The following is a 16,579-nucleotide window of genomic DNA, read 5'->3' as shown; positions in this document are numbered from 1 at the left end:
TTTTTTGTGGAGGTTACTCTTCCTCACCTGGACCCAAATTCCAGACTCCCAGAAGGAAAGCAGCTGTTCAGAGTGACCACATTGTTTCTATAAACACTTTAGACATGGAGAGCCACCCTTCTCAGGGAACGGTGGAAACCCTCCCAATTCTAATTTCCTCAACACCAGCCAAGGGTCAGCGTTGTATGCAGACCTTTCTAAGGTTGGCAGTCTCTTGCCTGCTATGTGAAATCTTTTCTGCACAAGACTTATGGCCCCAACTTAATTTTTGGTACTCTTTTAAAATTTCATTTTAATAACATAATATTTTATAAGACAAGGTAACTTGGTACTAGTTCCTGTTGTTTGATCCGTCTTAAGTTGCAATGCTGGTTGCCTTTTTGACTTTTGGTGACTAAGGGTTATTGGTATGTAAGTTACCACAACAATAACCGTTAGTCAACACTTTTGGTGACTAAGGGTTATTGGTATGTAAGTTACCACAGCAATATTAGGTAATTATAATCCGTCCTCCTTATCTCATTAACCTTTCCTTAAAATTGTTAAATTAAATGAGCATAATAATTTCTGAGTTAAAATTAGAATAAAAAATATCTTTTATTTTGATTACATGAATAATCCAGTTTTCATATTGTGCTAAATCCATTTAGAATTATTAAATAAGATAAAATATTTTCTTGCCTAAGCATGCAATTAAATTTCTTTATTTCATATACTTTTTATACTTCAATTTGAGAAATAATGCCCACATGCTGTTACTTTGGTCTTCAGTGATCTCTAATTTTTAGGGTCACTGTGTCTTGCTTAAATATATCATAACAACAGGTTCAGTGAATATATTTTTTAAAATTTTTGTTCTGGAGATCCTGGAGTAGCTTTTTTTTTTTTTTTTTGACATGGAGTCTCACTTTGTCACCTAGGCTGGAGTACAGTGGCTCAGTCTCAGCTCACTGCAACCTCCATCTCCTGAGTTTAAGCGATTCTCCTGCCTCAGTCTCCTGAGTAGCTGGGATTACAGGTGTGCGCCACCACACCTGGCTAATTTTTGTATTTTTAGTAGGGACGAGGTATCACCATGTTGGCTAGGCTGGTCTTGAACTCCTGACCTCCAGTGATCCACGCACCTCAGCCTCCTAAAGTCCTGGGATTACAGGCATGAGCCACCGTGCTCAGCTGTGAATATCTTTTTTAGATCAATAACTTCATTTCTTAGAACAGTTTTATGTTCACAGAAAAATTGAGAGGAAAGCACAGAGGTTTCTCATATGCTCCATGCCTCCCACACATGCACAGCCTTCCCCATTATTAGTATTTTCCATCAGAGTGGTACATTTGTTACAACTGATGAACCTATGTTGATACATCATAGTCACTCAAAGTTCATAGTTCACATCAGGCTTCACACTTGAGGGGTACATTCTGTGAACTGGGACAAATATATAATGACATGTATCTATTGTTTTAATATTATGGACAGAACCGTTTCACTGCCCTAAAAGTTCTTTATACTATGCCTGTTCATCTTTCCCTTTCTCCCTAGCAACTCCTGGCAACCACTGATCTTTACTCTGTCTTGATAGTTTTACATTTTTCAGAAGAGTCATATAGTTGGAATAGTATAGTGGCTATCCTTTGAATAGTTAAAAACATTACAGTTTCTTGGTAATTGAATGTAGTCATTTAAGAAGTTCTTTGTCCTTTTGTTTTTTCTTTTGCTTCTTTATCATTGTAAGATCTGATGACATATGCTTTGCATACTTAGGAAACATGCTTTGTATAGATATTTGCCACATAATGAAAAGGGTTGAGGAAAATGACAGCACCCAGCACCAACTGGAGCATCTTGCTCTATGAGGTGGGTCCAGATAGAATCTCCAGCAGTGGAAGGGGACAAGCCCAGAAGGTTGTACTTCATAAAACTGGAATCACCAAGTCTCCCATGCTTACCTTTGGTTGGAAATAAGACCAGACAGTGAATGCTATAGGTAAATAGTTATGTTCCTCACCGATCCTCTTCCTTTGAGGGATACGTTAGACAACAGTCTGTATTATAATGACACGACTCACCTACAACTAACTGTTCTGTCAAGAGGGATGGCAAGGGAGTTTTGCTTTATGTGAGGTGAAAAATAATTTTTTTTTCCTACTAGGGAAAGAGGCAAGCATTGGCACATTCTGATAGCAAAGGGGCATTGATAGTTTCTTTCTATATATTTTTCACATCACGTAGTCCTGCCTGGCAGCCTGCCACCCCTCCCCAGTGCTTCTTAAGCTTCTCTCTGAATGTGAGGTGTGGGTCAGAGTAAATAAGCTATTAAAGGAGTGATATTTCCGCGGTTCTTTCTGTGGGAGGTAAAATGGCAGGTGAATTTGGGCCTTGTTAAACGTAGGGCAGAGCACCTAGCTACAACTAAGTAAATCACCCAGCACCTTCCCCAAAGAGTATTAGCCAGAGTAATACATTGATCTCTCTTGAGCTCTTCTCCATTGGCGGCTGGAAAGTCTTTGCAAGGATGCCTGTTTCTGGTCTGATTTTTGTTTTGCTGGCTTCTGGTGAGTGTTTTATCCTAAGCTGAACAGTTTTAAACTGAAGAGCTAGAGAGGCTGTGTTGTGTTCAACAAAGTAAGTGCAGTAGCTCCCCCTGAACTGTGGGAGATACATTCCAAACCCCCAGTGAATGCCTGAAACCACAAATAGTACTGAATCACACACTATATTTTCCTATACATGCTTATCTGTGATAAAGTTTAATTTATAAATTAGGCGCAGTAAGAAATTAACAATAATGATAATAAAATATATAAAATATAAATAAAATTATAATAATATGCTGTAATAAAAGTTACTTGAATGTAGTCTCCTAAAATTTATTGTATGGTTCTTACCCTCTTTCTCGTGATGATGTGAAGTGATACAATGCCTATGTAATGAGGTGAAGTGAGGTGAATGGCATAGACATTGTAATGTAGTGTTAGGCCACTATTTGCCCCCTGAGTCTAAGTGAGAATAAAGATCATCAGCTTTGAGTGATCCTGGCTCTTCAAGCCTTAATGATGTTGATGGCCGGGTGCAGGAGGAGCGCGTGTTGATGATTGATGGGTGGGTAGCAGATGCAGTGTGGGTGCGCTGCAGGACAATTCACACCCTGGGCTGGATAGAGGGGAATAGCTCAAGATTTCATTGTGCTTCTCAGAATGGCACACTAAAACCTAAGACTTGTTTATTTCTGGAGTTTTCAATGTAATATTTTGCAATACAGTTGACCATTAGTAACTGCAACCACAGAAATCAAAACTGTGGATGTAAAATCTGTTTGGTCTTTGACTCATTTCTTGGTGTACAGTTCTTAAAATCCTTTGAATTTTCAAAGTGATGTCCTTTTGTATGCCAATGATTGAAGGCTAGAAGCCCCTAGGTAGCTTCAGGATGGGACTGATAGCAGAAAAACCATGACATGGTAGATTAGAGGGTTGAGATCTCCTGGCTAACTCTACAAACTCTGGAAAGGAGAGAAGGGCTGACGGTTGTCAGTCACCAATGGCCAGTGATTTATTTAATCAATGATGCCTCTGTAATGAAGCTTTCATAAAGACCCAAAGGGACTGGGCTTGGAGAGCTTCCAGATTGCTGAATACATGGAGGTTCCTTGAGGGTGGTGTGCCCTGGGAGGGCAAGGAATCTTCCTGACACCTCCGCCAGACTTTGCATTATGCATCTCTTCATCTGTACCTTTTGTAATATCATTCCTGGTAAACTGGTAAATGTGTTTCCCTGAGTACTTCGAACCACTCCAACAATTTAATTTAACCCAAAGCGGGAGTCCTGGGAACCCCAATTTTAAGCCAGTTGATCAGAAGTTCTGGAGCTTCAGCCTTAGGACAGATGTAGGGAAGTGGTCTCATGGGACTGAGTCCTTTAGCTGTGGGAATCTGATGTTATCTGCAGATAGAGTGTGAGAATTGAATTAGAGGACATTCAGCTTGTGTCATCTGCAGAAATGATTGCTTGTTCGTTGGTGGGGAAAAACTCTCCACATGTTTGGTCACAGGAGCCTTCTTTGTTGATGATTGTTGCTGTGGCATGAGAGCTGAGAAAAACATGTCAAGTGTGTCTTTTCCACACATATTACTGTATACTCTATTTTAACTGCCCTCATATTTTGGTCCAGAAATCATGCTCTTTGACACTGTTCACGCATCACACCTGTTCCGCAAACATCATTTTTAGTCAGTCTCATAGGGTTTGGCTAGGATGATTTGTATACTGCAGTTCACTTGTAGATATTAAATTTTGATAAATGTATTCTTTTTTGCACCTAATAAATACAAACCAAATGAATTAAGAGTTCTTACTGCATTAATTACCTACCAATAGGTTAAATTAATATTATTTCTAATAAGGTCCCAGGTATGCTCCCAAAGGAATGATTTGTAGCAAATCGTCAGTCCCATGATTAAAAAAAAAAAAAAAAACGTAAAACAAAAAAACATGGTCTAAAGCATGAACACAAGTGTGCATAATTTTTTTATGAAGATAGAATCTTGCTGTTTTCCAAGCTGGTCTTAAACTTCTGAGTTCCTCAGGTGATCCTCCTGCCCCAGCCTCCCAAGTAGTTGGGATTACAGGCATGCATCAATGTGCATTCTTATGTTTTTAATATTCTGTATGTTTATTATTGATTTAAATGCATTTTACCTTTTTTTTTTAGTAGATGCTGGGAGTTCTGATGAATCTCTAGTCAGGTAGGATTTTGCAAATTTAAAACGTTATTTTAAGTAAGGAAATATAGATGGAGGAAACTAATATCTGTTGAGTGTTGTTTTCTAGGATAGAACCCTATTATGTGCTATGCATTTATCATCTCATAATGCCATCGCAACATCTGTGTTCCTATAACCTACTGTTCACTAAATAGGCAACTATAGTTTAGAGAGGTTAATTGACTCATGTTCCCAGAGTTAACAAAGTAGCCAGCCCACAGTTTGACCGTTAGCCTGCCTGGCTTCCAAATCCCTTCTCCTGCTCCTCAGCATAGATTGATAGAGATCTATGCAGCATTGAATCAAAGCACAAGTCCGAATCCTATTTAGATTAATTAAATTGAGACATAACAAAATTATTTTTGATTAATTTAGGCATAACAAAAATTAATTTAGATTAATAAATTAACAAATTAATTTAGATGTAACTAAAGATGTGTTAGAAATGTGGTTATTGCTTAAGGTTATTGTCAGAATGCAGTTAGTCCAAGAGTTTGTACTAATAAATTTGACAATTTCAGTAGCAACCAGTATCTTATTCTACCTTTAAAGGTTTTAGGACAGATCTTACTTAGCTTTGGACATAGGACTGTAAGTTTTAGAAAAGTAAGTTTAGGCAGGTCTTAGAGAGGAATTATTTGACTTCCCTGGTTGGTTTTCCCTTTAGGCTCATATTTCCACCTACTTCCATAATTTTTTTTTTTAGTCTATTTTCTTTTTCCATGACTTTTCTATAATCTTGTCTTGATGTTTTAAAACTTTCTTCTCTGGTTTTCTTGGTGTTTCTTTTGCTCTATTCTTTTTTCAAATTCTGCTGGCTATGCATTCCCAGTTTTTCTACAGACAAAATTAAAAGCACATGGAATCACAGAATCTTAGGAATCTTAGGACTAATTAAAATATCCTCTATTACTTCAACCTGTGTTGAACTTTCTGATCAAGTGATTCTCTAGATAGAGAACCCAGGACTCAAAGAGATGAAGATGCCTTTTTTTAGACATAGGAAGTGGCAAAAGTGAGATTTGAACTCCTTTTAAAGCCCAGTACTCTTCTCTCCTTTTTTTTTTAAATCATATTTGTGTGTATTTTAGTAATAGAAAGAGTGAGTGAGTCTTGTGCACCCCATGGATAGAATGAGAATGGAATGAGCTGGTGAACCCAATGGAAGCAGATAAGAATGGAATGAGCAGGGGAAGGCCAAGTTTGAAGAGGAACAACACTGGATTGGATAGGAGTATGGACTCTTCAATAAGAGATCAGAATCTTGGGGTTTATGACAAGTTTGATAAGGATAAATTTTAAAGACGAAGGACACAAGATGCTGGGAATTATCTACAAGGCACATTAAAATAGAAGTTTCAAGGCTGTTCTAAACAGGTTGCTTTTTTTTTTTTTTTTTTTTTTTTTTGGTCAAGAACTGACAAACGTGAAGATTTTCACTGAAAGATGATAAAAAGATTTTGAGACACTGGGAGGAGTGTCTACAGCAGACAGAAATGTGGTATCATCTATTTCCATCCTTACAGAGTGGTGGCTTAGAGCCCATGGAGTCCAAAGGGCTGCAGATTGCTGAACTACATAGATTCATGGCCCAGGGCAGGTGTCTCCTCACCAATTCCCTGATGTCCTTCTTATGTTCACGTAGGCTGGGTCCGGGGGGTGATTGGCTGGCAAATCCATCATGGAGTTCAGCTGGGTGGTTGATAGTGTGTCTATGCTGGGGGAAGGTGATGGAGACTCCAGTTCGCTTGTTTTACAGGAGCAGGGATATAGGGAGCTCCTACTCTTGGTCAGTTGAGACCATCCTTTCAGGAATCTGTGCTTTCATAGACTGAAGATTGGAAGATTGGGGACTTCTGTGGAGCCCTGCAGAAGTGGAACCTAGAAGTGGGAGCCCATGGGAAGAATGATATTTAGATAGTACTTAGGGGAATCGAGGTGCAACTACCAGGACTCTGTGTTTTCAGTGGTCTGTCTTCCTGGGTATCTGAGTGCCTATAAATGTTTTTAAGGGCTTGCTAGTTTATGTGGATGCAAGTAAGTTAGGACCTATAGAGCGAAAATAATGAGATTTCATAATCGTTAATGTTTTAGTCTTTCTGGGAATAGCATTCTCAATAAGAACATACACCTTTGTTATTTGGCTTTTGTACATTTAGCTTTCACAGATTTCAAATATTGCCGGGTATTCCCTGTACTGTTTTAGGGCAAAGGAAAGCAATAGGACCTTCCTAAGTAGTTTGCATGCCGAGGACTTTATACTGCCATGGTGTCACTTCACAACGGTGGTATAAATTCCTCAGATTAGTCTTTTAGGCAGAGATAGACTATGAACAAGAGAGTGGATCTCTCTACCTTGTTTCAGGTCATCAGGTGTCTTCCAGTTTAGGTAACAAAAGTTATGTCATTCATTCACTGAATTTTAAGTTCAGCTTCAGAACAGATCATTTGTGAGGGTATAAATTCTTGCCAGGCTCTGCTAAATACTGGGTGTCACTATTTGTTATGGACCTCATGGTCAGTTTTCATTGAATATTTTATAGATTTAGACAGGTGGAGGCAGAAATAGGTCACTAAAGTAAAGTTTTAGAATAGAGGCCATATTTTAATTATATCAAGAAACGTTATTTAATATACAGATAGCTGACCTTTCCCTATATTGTGTTTTTGTTCTTTGGAGAAGGAAGCTGGATTTGAACTAGCAGATAAAAAAAGTAAAAAAAAAAAAAATCATCTTGCTCATTTTCATTGTGTATTTTTGCTCTAAAGCATTTTCCAAGACCTGTATGTGGATTCACACACTAAACCAGAGGATGAAGGCTTGACAGTTACTACCAAGGTAAAGTGGCCTCTTGTTACATTAATTTTCTCACTCTGAATCTAGTTTTACATAGTATTTACTTTTAAAATTTAGCAGTGGTTACCTATCATTGTTTTATGTTGGTAATGGAAAGTTGGTCAGAGAAAAACGTAGACATATGGCTAGTTGATTAAAGGAAGTTGCTTAACTTTGGTAACTAATGAAAGATTGATAAGTGCTGTGACAGGGTTGCAGCTGAAACAATTTGGAAAATACGTAGAGGAAAACCACATTAGGAAACGCTTTCCTTAGTAGAGGAAATATAAAATTTGGTTAAGTTTTAGTTGGACAAATATGAATACTTTGACTTTTAAATCATACTTGTGTGAGTTTCATAATATTTATGCCTGTATAAATCTTCAGGGGATCAAATGACTTGTAGTAATCATGGAATCTCCCTGGTACCTTTCAGTTGCAAATCCGTACAGCACATAGCATATAACTTTTTTTCTTGGACACTTATTATTTTGGTATCATGTATTTTTTAGGAGAGATTATTACTCTGCTTATATTATTGGCACCATAGGAAGACTAAAATAATATTTAAAATTGTAGAAAAATAGCTGAGTGTTGTGGTGTATGCCTGTAGTCCCTGCTACTTGCGAGTTTGAAGCAGGAGGATTGCTTGAGTCCAGGAGTTTGAGAACAGCCTTGGTAACATAACAAGGCTATCTAATTTAAAAATATAGATTGTAGAAATGTAGAAATTTAAATTTATGTTTTCAAAGTTTGTATTACAAAGGGATTTTTGTGTGTTTTATAAGTTTTCCATGAAGGGTATATATAAAACTATTCATCTAATTGAATAACATGTATCTTGCTGCAAATAACCAGTCCTAGAAGCAGAGACTCTTAATAGCAATATGGTAAGACTTCAACATCATAATTTTGTCACTGTAGTTTATTTAAAATATCCACTCAAGGTCCTTATATCACATTCTGAAATTTCATATTTCAGGTTTTTATATTTAGTTGTTTAAATTAGTGTTAAAATCTCCTGCGTACCATGAGCTACTGGAGGTCATTAAACATATTTGTGTGTGTCTTGGAGTACCTTGAATACAGTCTTCCATGTAAGAAGCATTTTAATTGTGTGTGTGTGTGTGTGTGTGTTGTCTTTTGGAGATGGGGTTTTTACCTTGTTACCCAGGCTGGAGTGCAGTGGTGGGATCCTGGCTCACTGCAATCTCTGCTTCCTGGGCTCAGTTGATCCTCCCACTGCAGCCATCCGAGTAGCTGGGAATATAGACCTGCGTTACCACGCACGGATGACTTTTGTATTTTTTGTAGAGATGGGGTTTTGCCTTGTTGTCCAGGCTAGTTTTGAACAGCTGGGCTCAAGGGATCCACTTGCCTCAGCCTCTTAAAGTGCTGGGGTTACAAGATATGAGTTACCACATTCAGCCTTAATAGTTATTTAATCTAAATAAATAAATAGACAAATGACTTTTTGTATTATGGAATGTTATAAGTAATGTTACATACCTAATGTAGCTCATGATTAAATACCGCATTTTTAAAATACTGCCTACATTTGTATTATTTTTTAATGTTTAAGAACGTATAAGTTTTGATGTGTTATGCTGAGAAATTATGCCATTAATAAAAAGGAAATAAATTATAATAGGTCACAAATAGCCAAGAAATTTACAATATATTTTCTTGTATCATTCAACTGAAATCTTAAGATTATGATTTTAGATTAAAAATTTTTTAACTTTTTGTTAGCCCCAATTTATGTTGTATGTATATTAAAGATACCATTGCAAAATGGTATCTTTACATGCTGGGTTTATGCTGGGTTTATGCTAAATATACCCTTTTAAGCCATACATTACTCTTTAGCATTCTGGTGACCAATTCTTTCTGTAGGTGGAAAGCTCCAGTTTTCTCTTTCTGTAATAATAACATTCTTTCAGGTAGTGGTTGACGACCATGTTTAGCTAATTGAATGTCTTATAGTAATAAACTCCGTATCACAGAAGTATTTACAAAAAACTCACTGTAGCATAAATGTTAATTAGCATTATTAGGCCTATCAAGGACCAAAAAGCTCTGCTATAGATCTATCTCTCCATGTACTTTACTGTACTTACTGTTTCTTTTCTTTCTTGGCTTAAGCTCATATTTAACTGACCAATTAGGTTTCTTTTGTGTTTGTTTCTCTCTTTTTCTCACATTTTAAAAATGATTTATTCCAGCCTGTTTTTTCTCTCCCAGATCTCATTGCTCTAGTGACTGGTCTTTCAGTCCACCTCTGCCTTCATTATCAGCATGTTGTTCAGTTACAGCTTTCTCTTTTAGTTAACTTTGTGCGGCTTTCATTAAAAAATTATTGCCCCACAAGGTTTATTCTTGTTTTTCTTCTTCTTCCTCAGAAGAAGCTGAATTTATACACCTATCTTTAGCTTTTGACAAACAGAATAGAAGCAATTAATACTGTTTTCAATGCCAACCCACTTAAATAAGGGACTACTATAAACTAAACTCTCACAGTTTTCCCACAAAAATAAGTGATTTGTGCAAGTAATTACCTCCTGCATATGCCTGTAATGATTTATTTTCTTATTTGTTAGCCCATAATTAATATAGTAATTATGTGCCCAGTACATTACTGCTGCATAGTTTAATTCTGGTAATCTGCTTAATTCATTTAAAAAGAAAATACAGTATAGTGCATGGAAAATAAAGCTTAGAATTTGCAAAAAATTAGTTTGTGTTCTGCAGGTAAGTTTATCTAAACACTGAAGAATTATTTCAGGTTAAGCCTTGGCCAAATGTATCTTTCTAAGATATGTCTGGATGTGCAAAAGTCTTAAAGGGAGTTAGAAACAGTTTGAATTGTAGTTTTGTTTTGTTTTGTTTTGTTTTGTTTGTTTTGCATTTGGAACTTGAAAAGATAATGCTGGGACTTTAATATATTTGTATATTTTGATTGTTCAATACAGATGTATAATGAACATTTTAGGATAAGAGAAAACATGGGGAGTAGTAACTGTGGGACTGTAATAACAGCAGCTTGACTTAGTGTTGTAATAAGCGAAGTCATTTTCAAAAACAGAACACACTGAATACTTTCGTGGCAGCCAAACTTGTAGCAGGAGAAGTCTAAGAGGAAGATGATATATTCTAATGTGATGACTCTGGAGAGAAATGGGAGGGGCCTGACTGTTCACTGGAAGCAGCTGCTTCATGGTTCTACCAGTACCAAGCGGAAGTCAAAAGACATGTTAGTGTCCAGGTTCTGCCACTTACTAGCTGTGCGACCTTGGGGAAAATTCTTTAACCTATTTAAATATCACTGACGTCCTTCATAAAAATGGTACTAATGGTACCTCTCAGGCATGTGTAATGAACTAAAGTAGTGGGAAATGTGAAAACATTTGTAAACTAGAAAGTGTATACACAAAGGTGAGACAAAATGATCACAGCAGTATTCAGTGACTTAATAAATCTTGAGGAAGCTTTTTGTAAACTGAAGGACAATAAAATGTCAGTAGCACCAAGGAAAGAATGAGAAAGTAGGAACTGACATGTGGATTTTGAGTTTGGGCTAGGAGTGTGCTCAGTTTCAGCAGCCCAGTATGACTAGAGATGCTCTCTAGAAACATAGCAGTTTGGGACATGAAACTTCTTGATGAAATTTTAAGTGTTTTCATCTAGAATTTATTTTGGTTCTAGGTCACAAACTGTGCTTGTCAGTGAGACACCGAATAAACAAGATGAGGGCTTACGCTATAGTAGTGGAAACAGAAAAGTAACCAGCAAATTCTTCTAACTCACTATAAATGCTTTCTATAAAGAAAACAGAAAATGTTAAAAGATATCAAGGAAGTTTGTGGTTAGGATGGGGATGAGAGTGGGAGTGGAATTCTGTGGTCACAGAAGACCTCTCTGAGTGTGATATTTAAGCCGTCAACCAAAGGATGAGAAGGAGCCAACCATGTGAAAGTCTAGGAGGAGGAAATTCTAAATGGAGAGAAAAATGGATCACATCTTTTCATCATTTTGCTCATAACATACTGGAATAACTAGGAAGCCCTCATCATAATCAGTTTTTATGATTACAGTGTGTACAACATATGTGCACGTAAGATCCTGGCACATTTTAGATGCTTTCTAAATAAAGATTCTTTTTTTTTTCCCTTTTAAAAAAAGAAAGCTTGCCACACTTTTATTTTTATTTTATTTATTTTTTTGAGACAGAGCCTCACTCTGTCACCCTGGCTGGAGTGCAATGGCTCCATCTCGACTCACTGCAACCTCTGCCTCCTGCGTACAAGCGATTCTTCTGCCTCAGTCTCCCGAGTAGCTGGGACTATAGGAGCGTGCCAGCACACCTGGCTAAATTTTGCATTTTTAGTGGAGATGGGGTTTCACTGTGTAAGCCAGGATGATCTCAATCTCCTGACCTCATGATTCACTCACCTTGGCCTCCCAAAGTGCTGGGATTACAGGAATGAGCCACCATGCTAGGCTTAGCTTGCTTGCTACACTTTTTTAAAGTTACTTCTTTTTCTTTTTCTGAGATAGGTTCTCACTTGGTTGCTTGTGCTGAAGTGCAGTAGTACAATTTCAGCTCACCACAGCCTTGACCTTACAGGCTAAGGTGATCCTCTGACCCCAGTGTTCTTAGTAGCTGGGATTACAGGCTTGCACCACCATGCCCAGCTAATTTTTGTATCTCTTGTAGAGATGCAGTTTCAACATTTTGCACATGCTGGTTTCAAACTCCTGGGCTCAAACGATCCACCCACCTTGGCCTCCCAAAGTCCTAGGATTACAGGTGTGAGCCACTGCCTCTTGCCTGAAGTTATTTCTTAATTGGAAAAAGTTGCACAGTTTATACATATCTACTTGCTTTTATTTAAATACAACATAAAAGTTTTATTACTGCATTAATCATCCTATTCAACCATTTTTTGTGTGTCACTAAAAACTTTTCAAAAAATATGTAGGTATTTCCAAGCCCCTGCTTACCTAAATGAAGCATCAATGGAACAGTGTCCTATTGTGGGTCAAAATGACATATTTCCAAGTTTTTTCTCATAAGTATCTTATTTTAGTACTGACATATTTGTGAGGAATATTTAAAATTTTTAATACTGTAAGTATTATAGCAAGTATATGATACATATCTTGAGAAAGAGTCTCACTCTGTCACCCTGGCTGGAGTGCTGTGGCATGATCTTGGTTCACTGCAAACTCCACCTTCCTGGTTCAAGCAATTCTACTGTCTCAGCCTCCTGAGTAGATGGGACTACAGGTCCACACCACCAAGTCTGGCTAATTTTTGTGTTTTTAGTAGAGATGGGGTTTCACCATATTGATCAGGCTGGTCTTGAACTCCTGACCTCAGGTGTTCTACCCACCTTGGCCTCCCAAAGTGCTGGGATTTATAGGCATGAGCTACCACACCGGGATGACATGTATTTTTTAAATGCTTTCTTATTTTTGGTGGAGACTGCAAAGTAGAGTTAGGTACTTTGAAGCCAGTTCCTGGTTGAAATATGCACATGTTAATATTTTGTCTGTGAAGATGTTTCTTTGGGTCACCATGCTTGGATAATGGAGTCAATGTCCGTATGAAGATAGGAGATGAGCCTGATCTAGAAAGTGTAGATGAGGTTCTATACTGAAATACTTGCATTTTTAATACATACTTCTCTTATTTTAAAGTCAAAATAGTTTTAAAATAGTAAATTGAAATTTTGGGGGAGACAGGGTAGTGCTGTTGCCGAGGCTGGAGTGTAGTGGCATGATCTTGGCTCACTGCAGTCTCCATGTCTCAGGCTCAACTTATCCTCCCGCATCAGCCTCCCGAGCAGATGGGACTACAGGCATACACCATGATGCCTGACTCATTTTTGTAGAGATGCATTCTCATTATGTTGCCCAGTTGCATCTGGAATTCCTGAGTTCAAGCCATCCACCCACCCTGGCCTTGCCAAGAGCTAGGATTACAGATGTGAGCCACCGTGCCTGGCCTAAATTAGGGTTTATTTAAATAAATTGATTGGGGCTGACTGTGGTGGTGCACACTGGTTATCGCAACACTTTAGGAGGCAGAAATGGAAGGATTACTTGAGCCCAGGAGTTTGACACCAGCCTGGGCAATATAGTGAGGCCTTGTCTCTACAAAAATAACAATAAAAACATTAGCCTGGCATGATGGTATACCCCTGCAGTTCTAGCTACTCAGGAAGTTGAGGTGGAAGACTGCTTGAGGTCGGGAGGTTGAGGCCACAGTGAACCACAATCATGCGACTGCATTCTAGCCCTGGAGACAGAGTAAGACTCTGTTTTTTTAGAAAAGAAAATATTGATAAGTTTGATGCAACTCATTATAATTTTTAAAATGAAAACTCACTCTTTATATTCCCTTAGCAATGTGTTCCCGAGAAAGTGTCAGAGCCTTTACCTGGACCTTCCGATGATAAAGGAAACAGTGTAGTCAACGGAAAAAAAGGTGAGAATCATATTTTATTTAAAAAGTCATTTGATTGAATGATTCTTTAAAAATATGAGCACTAATATATTCTAATAGCTAAAGAAAATGTCCTATTAAATGTATAATAAGCAGGAGTAACATGGTGATAAGTTGTGTCTCTAATCAGAGGTCAGCAGGATTCTATCGGGAGTGCCACAAAGGAGCTGAGTTATTACTTCCATTTTAAGATACTCTTAAGACCTGAGGCAAGTCAGGAAAGAGGGAAGAGGAAATGAACGAAAGAGGAAGAAAGAATAAGGAGGGCAGAGTGTACACGGAATAAATGAAAAAAAAAAATATGCGGGTGTATGGAATGGAGGGTAGGAGAGTCAAACTGATCTGTAGAAGGAAGAGCAGGGTGTTAGAAATAGGGAAGAAGGTAAAGTGAACTTCCAGTACCAAAACTGTCAGAATCAGTTCATGAGCAACATTATGGCTTATAATGTAGTATTGCATTCAGGAACATGATAGGAAAGGAATAGAGGCGAGGCTCCCAAAGGGCACTTAGGGTAAACAAATATGGAAGCACGTCTTTGGAGAACAGGGCATTTCAATACTCGTGAATTGGTTGAGGAGCTTCTGGAAAATGCACATTCTGAATCAGCGAGTATGGGATTCTGCATTTCTCTTGAGTACTCGGGTGATGTTGATGCTGGTCCTTGGACACAGCTCTGAATAGCACAGGAGCCTCCTTTAGAGAAATCTGGAAAAAGAACCATTAGGCAGCAATTTAAAAAAATAACAGAATCAAGGGAAAACATTAATTTCCTTTTATTTCTGAGCATGATTCTAACCACAGGGGAGGGAGAATGAGATGAAAAAGAAAGAGAAATATGTGTGTACTACTGCTGAATACAGATGAAAAAAAGTGGTTGCAATTATCCATAAAAAGCAGTTAGGAAGGGAAGCATCAGGATGACAGATCTAAAGATTCCTTTTGCAAAGGAAGAGGGATTGTGAAAGGACAAGGAGAGAGGAAAAAAGGAAGTTTGCTGGGGACTTGAGAGGTGAAGCCAAGGAAACATGAGACCTCACTTCCAGGTGCTTCTAGATATGCCCAGTCTCAGAATAGAGGTATTGCTGTGGAGAGTACTGGAGGCAGGAGGGAGTGCTAGAATGGGCGTAAAGCACAGCAGCTCGTTTCTCTTCATAACTGTCAGGCCTCAGAAAGGGAAATGGCATTGATATGAGTGAATAAGATGCGATTGAGTTGCATACAGATGCTTCGGCTAATTTTTTTTTTGAGACAGCAAGTTCTTTGATATGCTCGCTCTTTCATAAAACTTCTCTACAGAGCAAGATAATATATCAAACTTATCTAATTTTAGAAGCAATCATATTATCAGGTTTATTCTGTGAATACCAAAATCATCATTTTCAAGAAATACTGCACTGATTTTGAAATATAAAAGTTTATTCATATTCGGCACATCTGTGGTGATTTAGCGTTTTCTTTTTTAGTAAATATTTTGATGTCGAAAGCTTATTCTACATGGTTCATTTGATGTGTTTCATGGACCATGTTGCATGAGTGGATCAAGGAAGTCTAAGACAAGGCCAAACGAGGGGATATGAGAAATGTAGGTGTCGCAGTAGTTCACGTGGTCACGGAAAAATGAGTATTTTGCTTATTTCGTAAGTGTGTTTCCTAGCTGATATTTAGAACGCTTTCTTTGATGAGAGGTGAATCACACGTTCACCTAAACTGTAATTCCAGCTGTGTATTTTCTCACTGATAGGACAGGGGGAATTTATGGTGTGCTGGCAGCAATGCCTCTGATGTGTTGCGTTCAAATACTCTGGCACTGACCATCAGCTTTGACACTGGTTCCCTCAGGTATGATTTGCTCCTCTGTTTAGTGGTCCCTTTTCCCTGCATCAGCTCACGTGCTCACATTGATATCCATGCTTTTCTATTTTAGATATAGGTATTTGAAACATAATTTCACTATTGAAATGTAAACTGTGCATTTTAAAAATCCTATATTTTTAGTTTTCTTATTACATTTTTGTCAAGTTGCTGTCCTAGGCAATGAAAAGAAGAAGCCAAAAAGAGCCCTCAAAATCTTAAGTAATTATTTTTATGGCCAGGCATGAGGACTCAGCTTGGTAGTAATACTGCATGAATGTTTGGTTGGCCCTGTCATACTTATATATAATTTACGACATGTCCCCTTTTTTTGTAGGGCCTCCTGCAAAACAGCTTTCTGGGAAGGTAATTAATTATATATTTTTTTGAATTACTAACTCCATGTTGTATAAAATATATATGATTTGTTAATAATTTTCTTTTAAAACCCATTCAGCCTACCACTGAAAGGGAAGATCCTGCTGTGAAAGAAGTGGTACAGAAAAAGAACGAACAGACATCGAGAGCAGGTACATTTTCAATACAAAGAGAATGCTGGAAACAAGTACATTAAAGGATTGCAAGTATTCACATTTGTCTCACCCCTAATTCTATTTGT

General features: G+C 37.8%; 1 protein-coding gene across 1 annotated transcript in view; it reads left to right on the top strand.

Moving 5' to 3' along the window:
* The window catches only part of ANKRD20A1 (ankyrin repeat domain 20 family member A1), a 52,934-nt gene that overhangs the window by 16,175 nt on the left and 20,180 nt on the right, over positions 1-16,579 (top strand). The window contains exons 7-11 of the mRNA XM_003919746.2: positions 4,713-4,743; positions 7,531-7,600; positions 14,009-14,090; positions 16,298-16,326; positions 16,418-16,490. Of these exons, the coding sequence (XP_003919795.1) occupies positions 4,713-4,743; positions 7,531-7,600; positions 14,009-14,090; positions 16,298-16,326; positions 16,418-16,490 (285 nt within the window). The remainder of the gene's footprint in view (positions 1-4,712; positions 4,744-7,530; positions 7,601-14,008; positions 14,091-16,297; positions 16,327-16,417; positions 16,491-16,579) is intronic.

The sequence above is a fragment of the Saimiri boliviensis genome, chromosome 16 (assembly GCF_048565385.1).
Source record: "Saimiri boliviensis isolate mSaiBol1 chromosome 16, mSaiBol1.pri, whole genome shotgun sequence".
NCBI classification, from domain to species: Eukaryota; Metazoa; Chordata; class Mammalia; order Primates; family Cebidae; genus Saimiri; species Saimiri boliviensis.
Note: the sequence above shows the minus strand (reverse complement) of the source record. Positions and strands in the feature narration are given on the sequence as shown.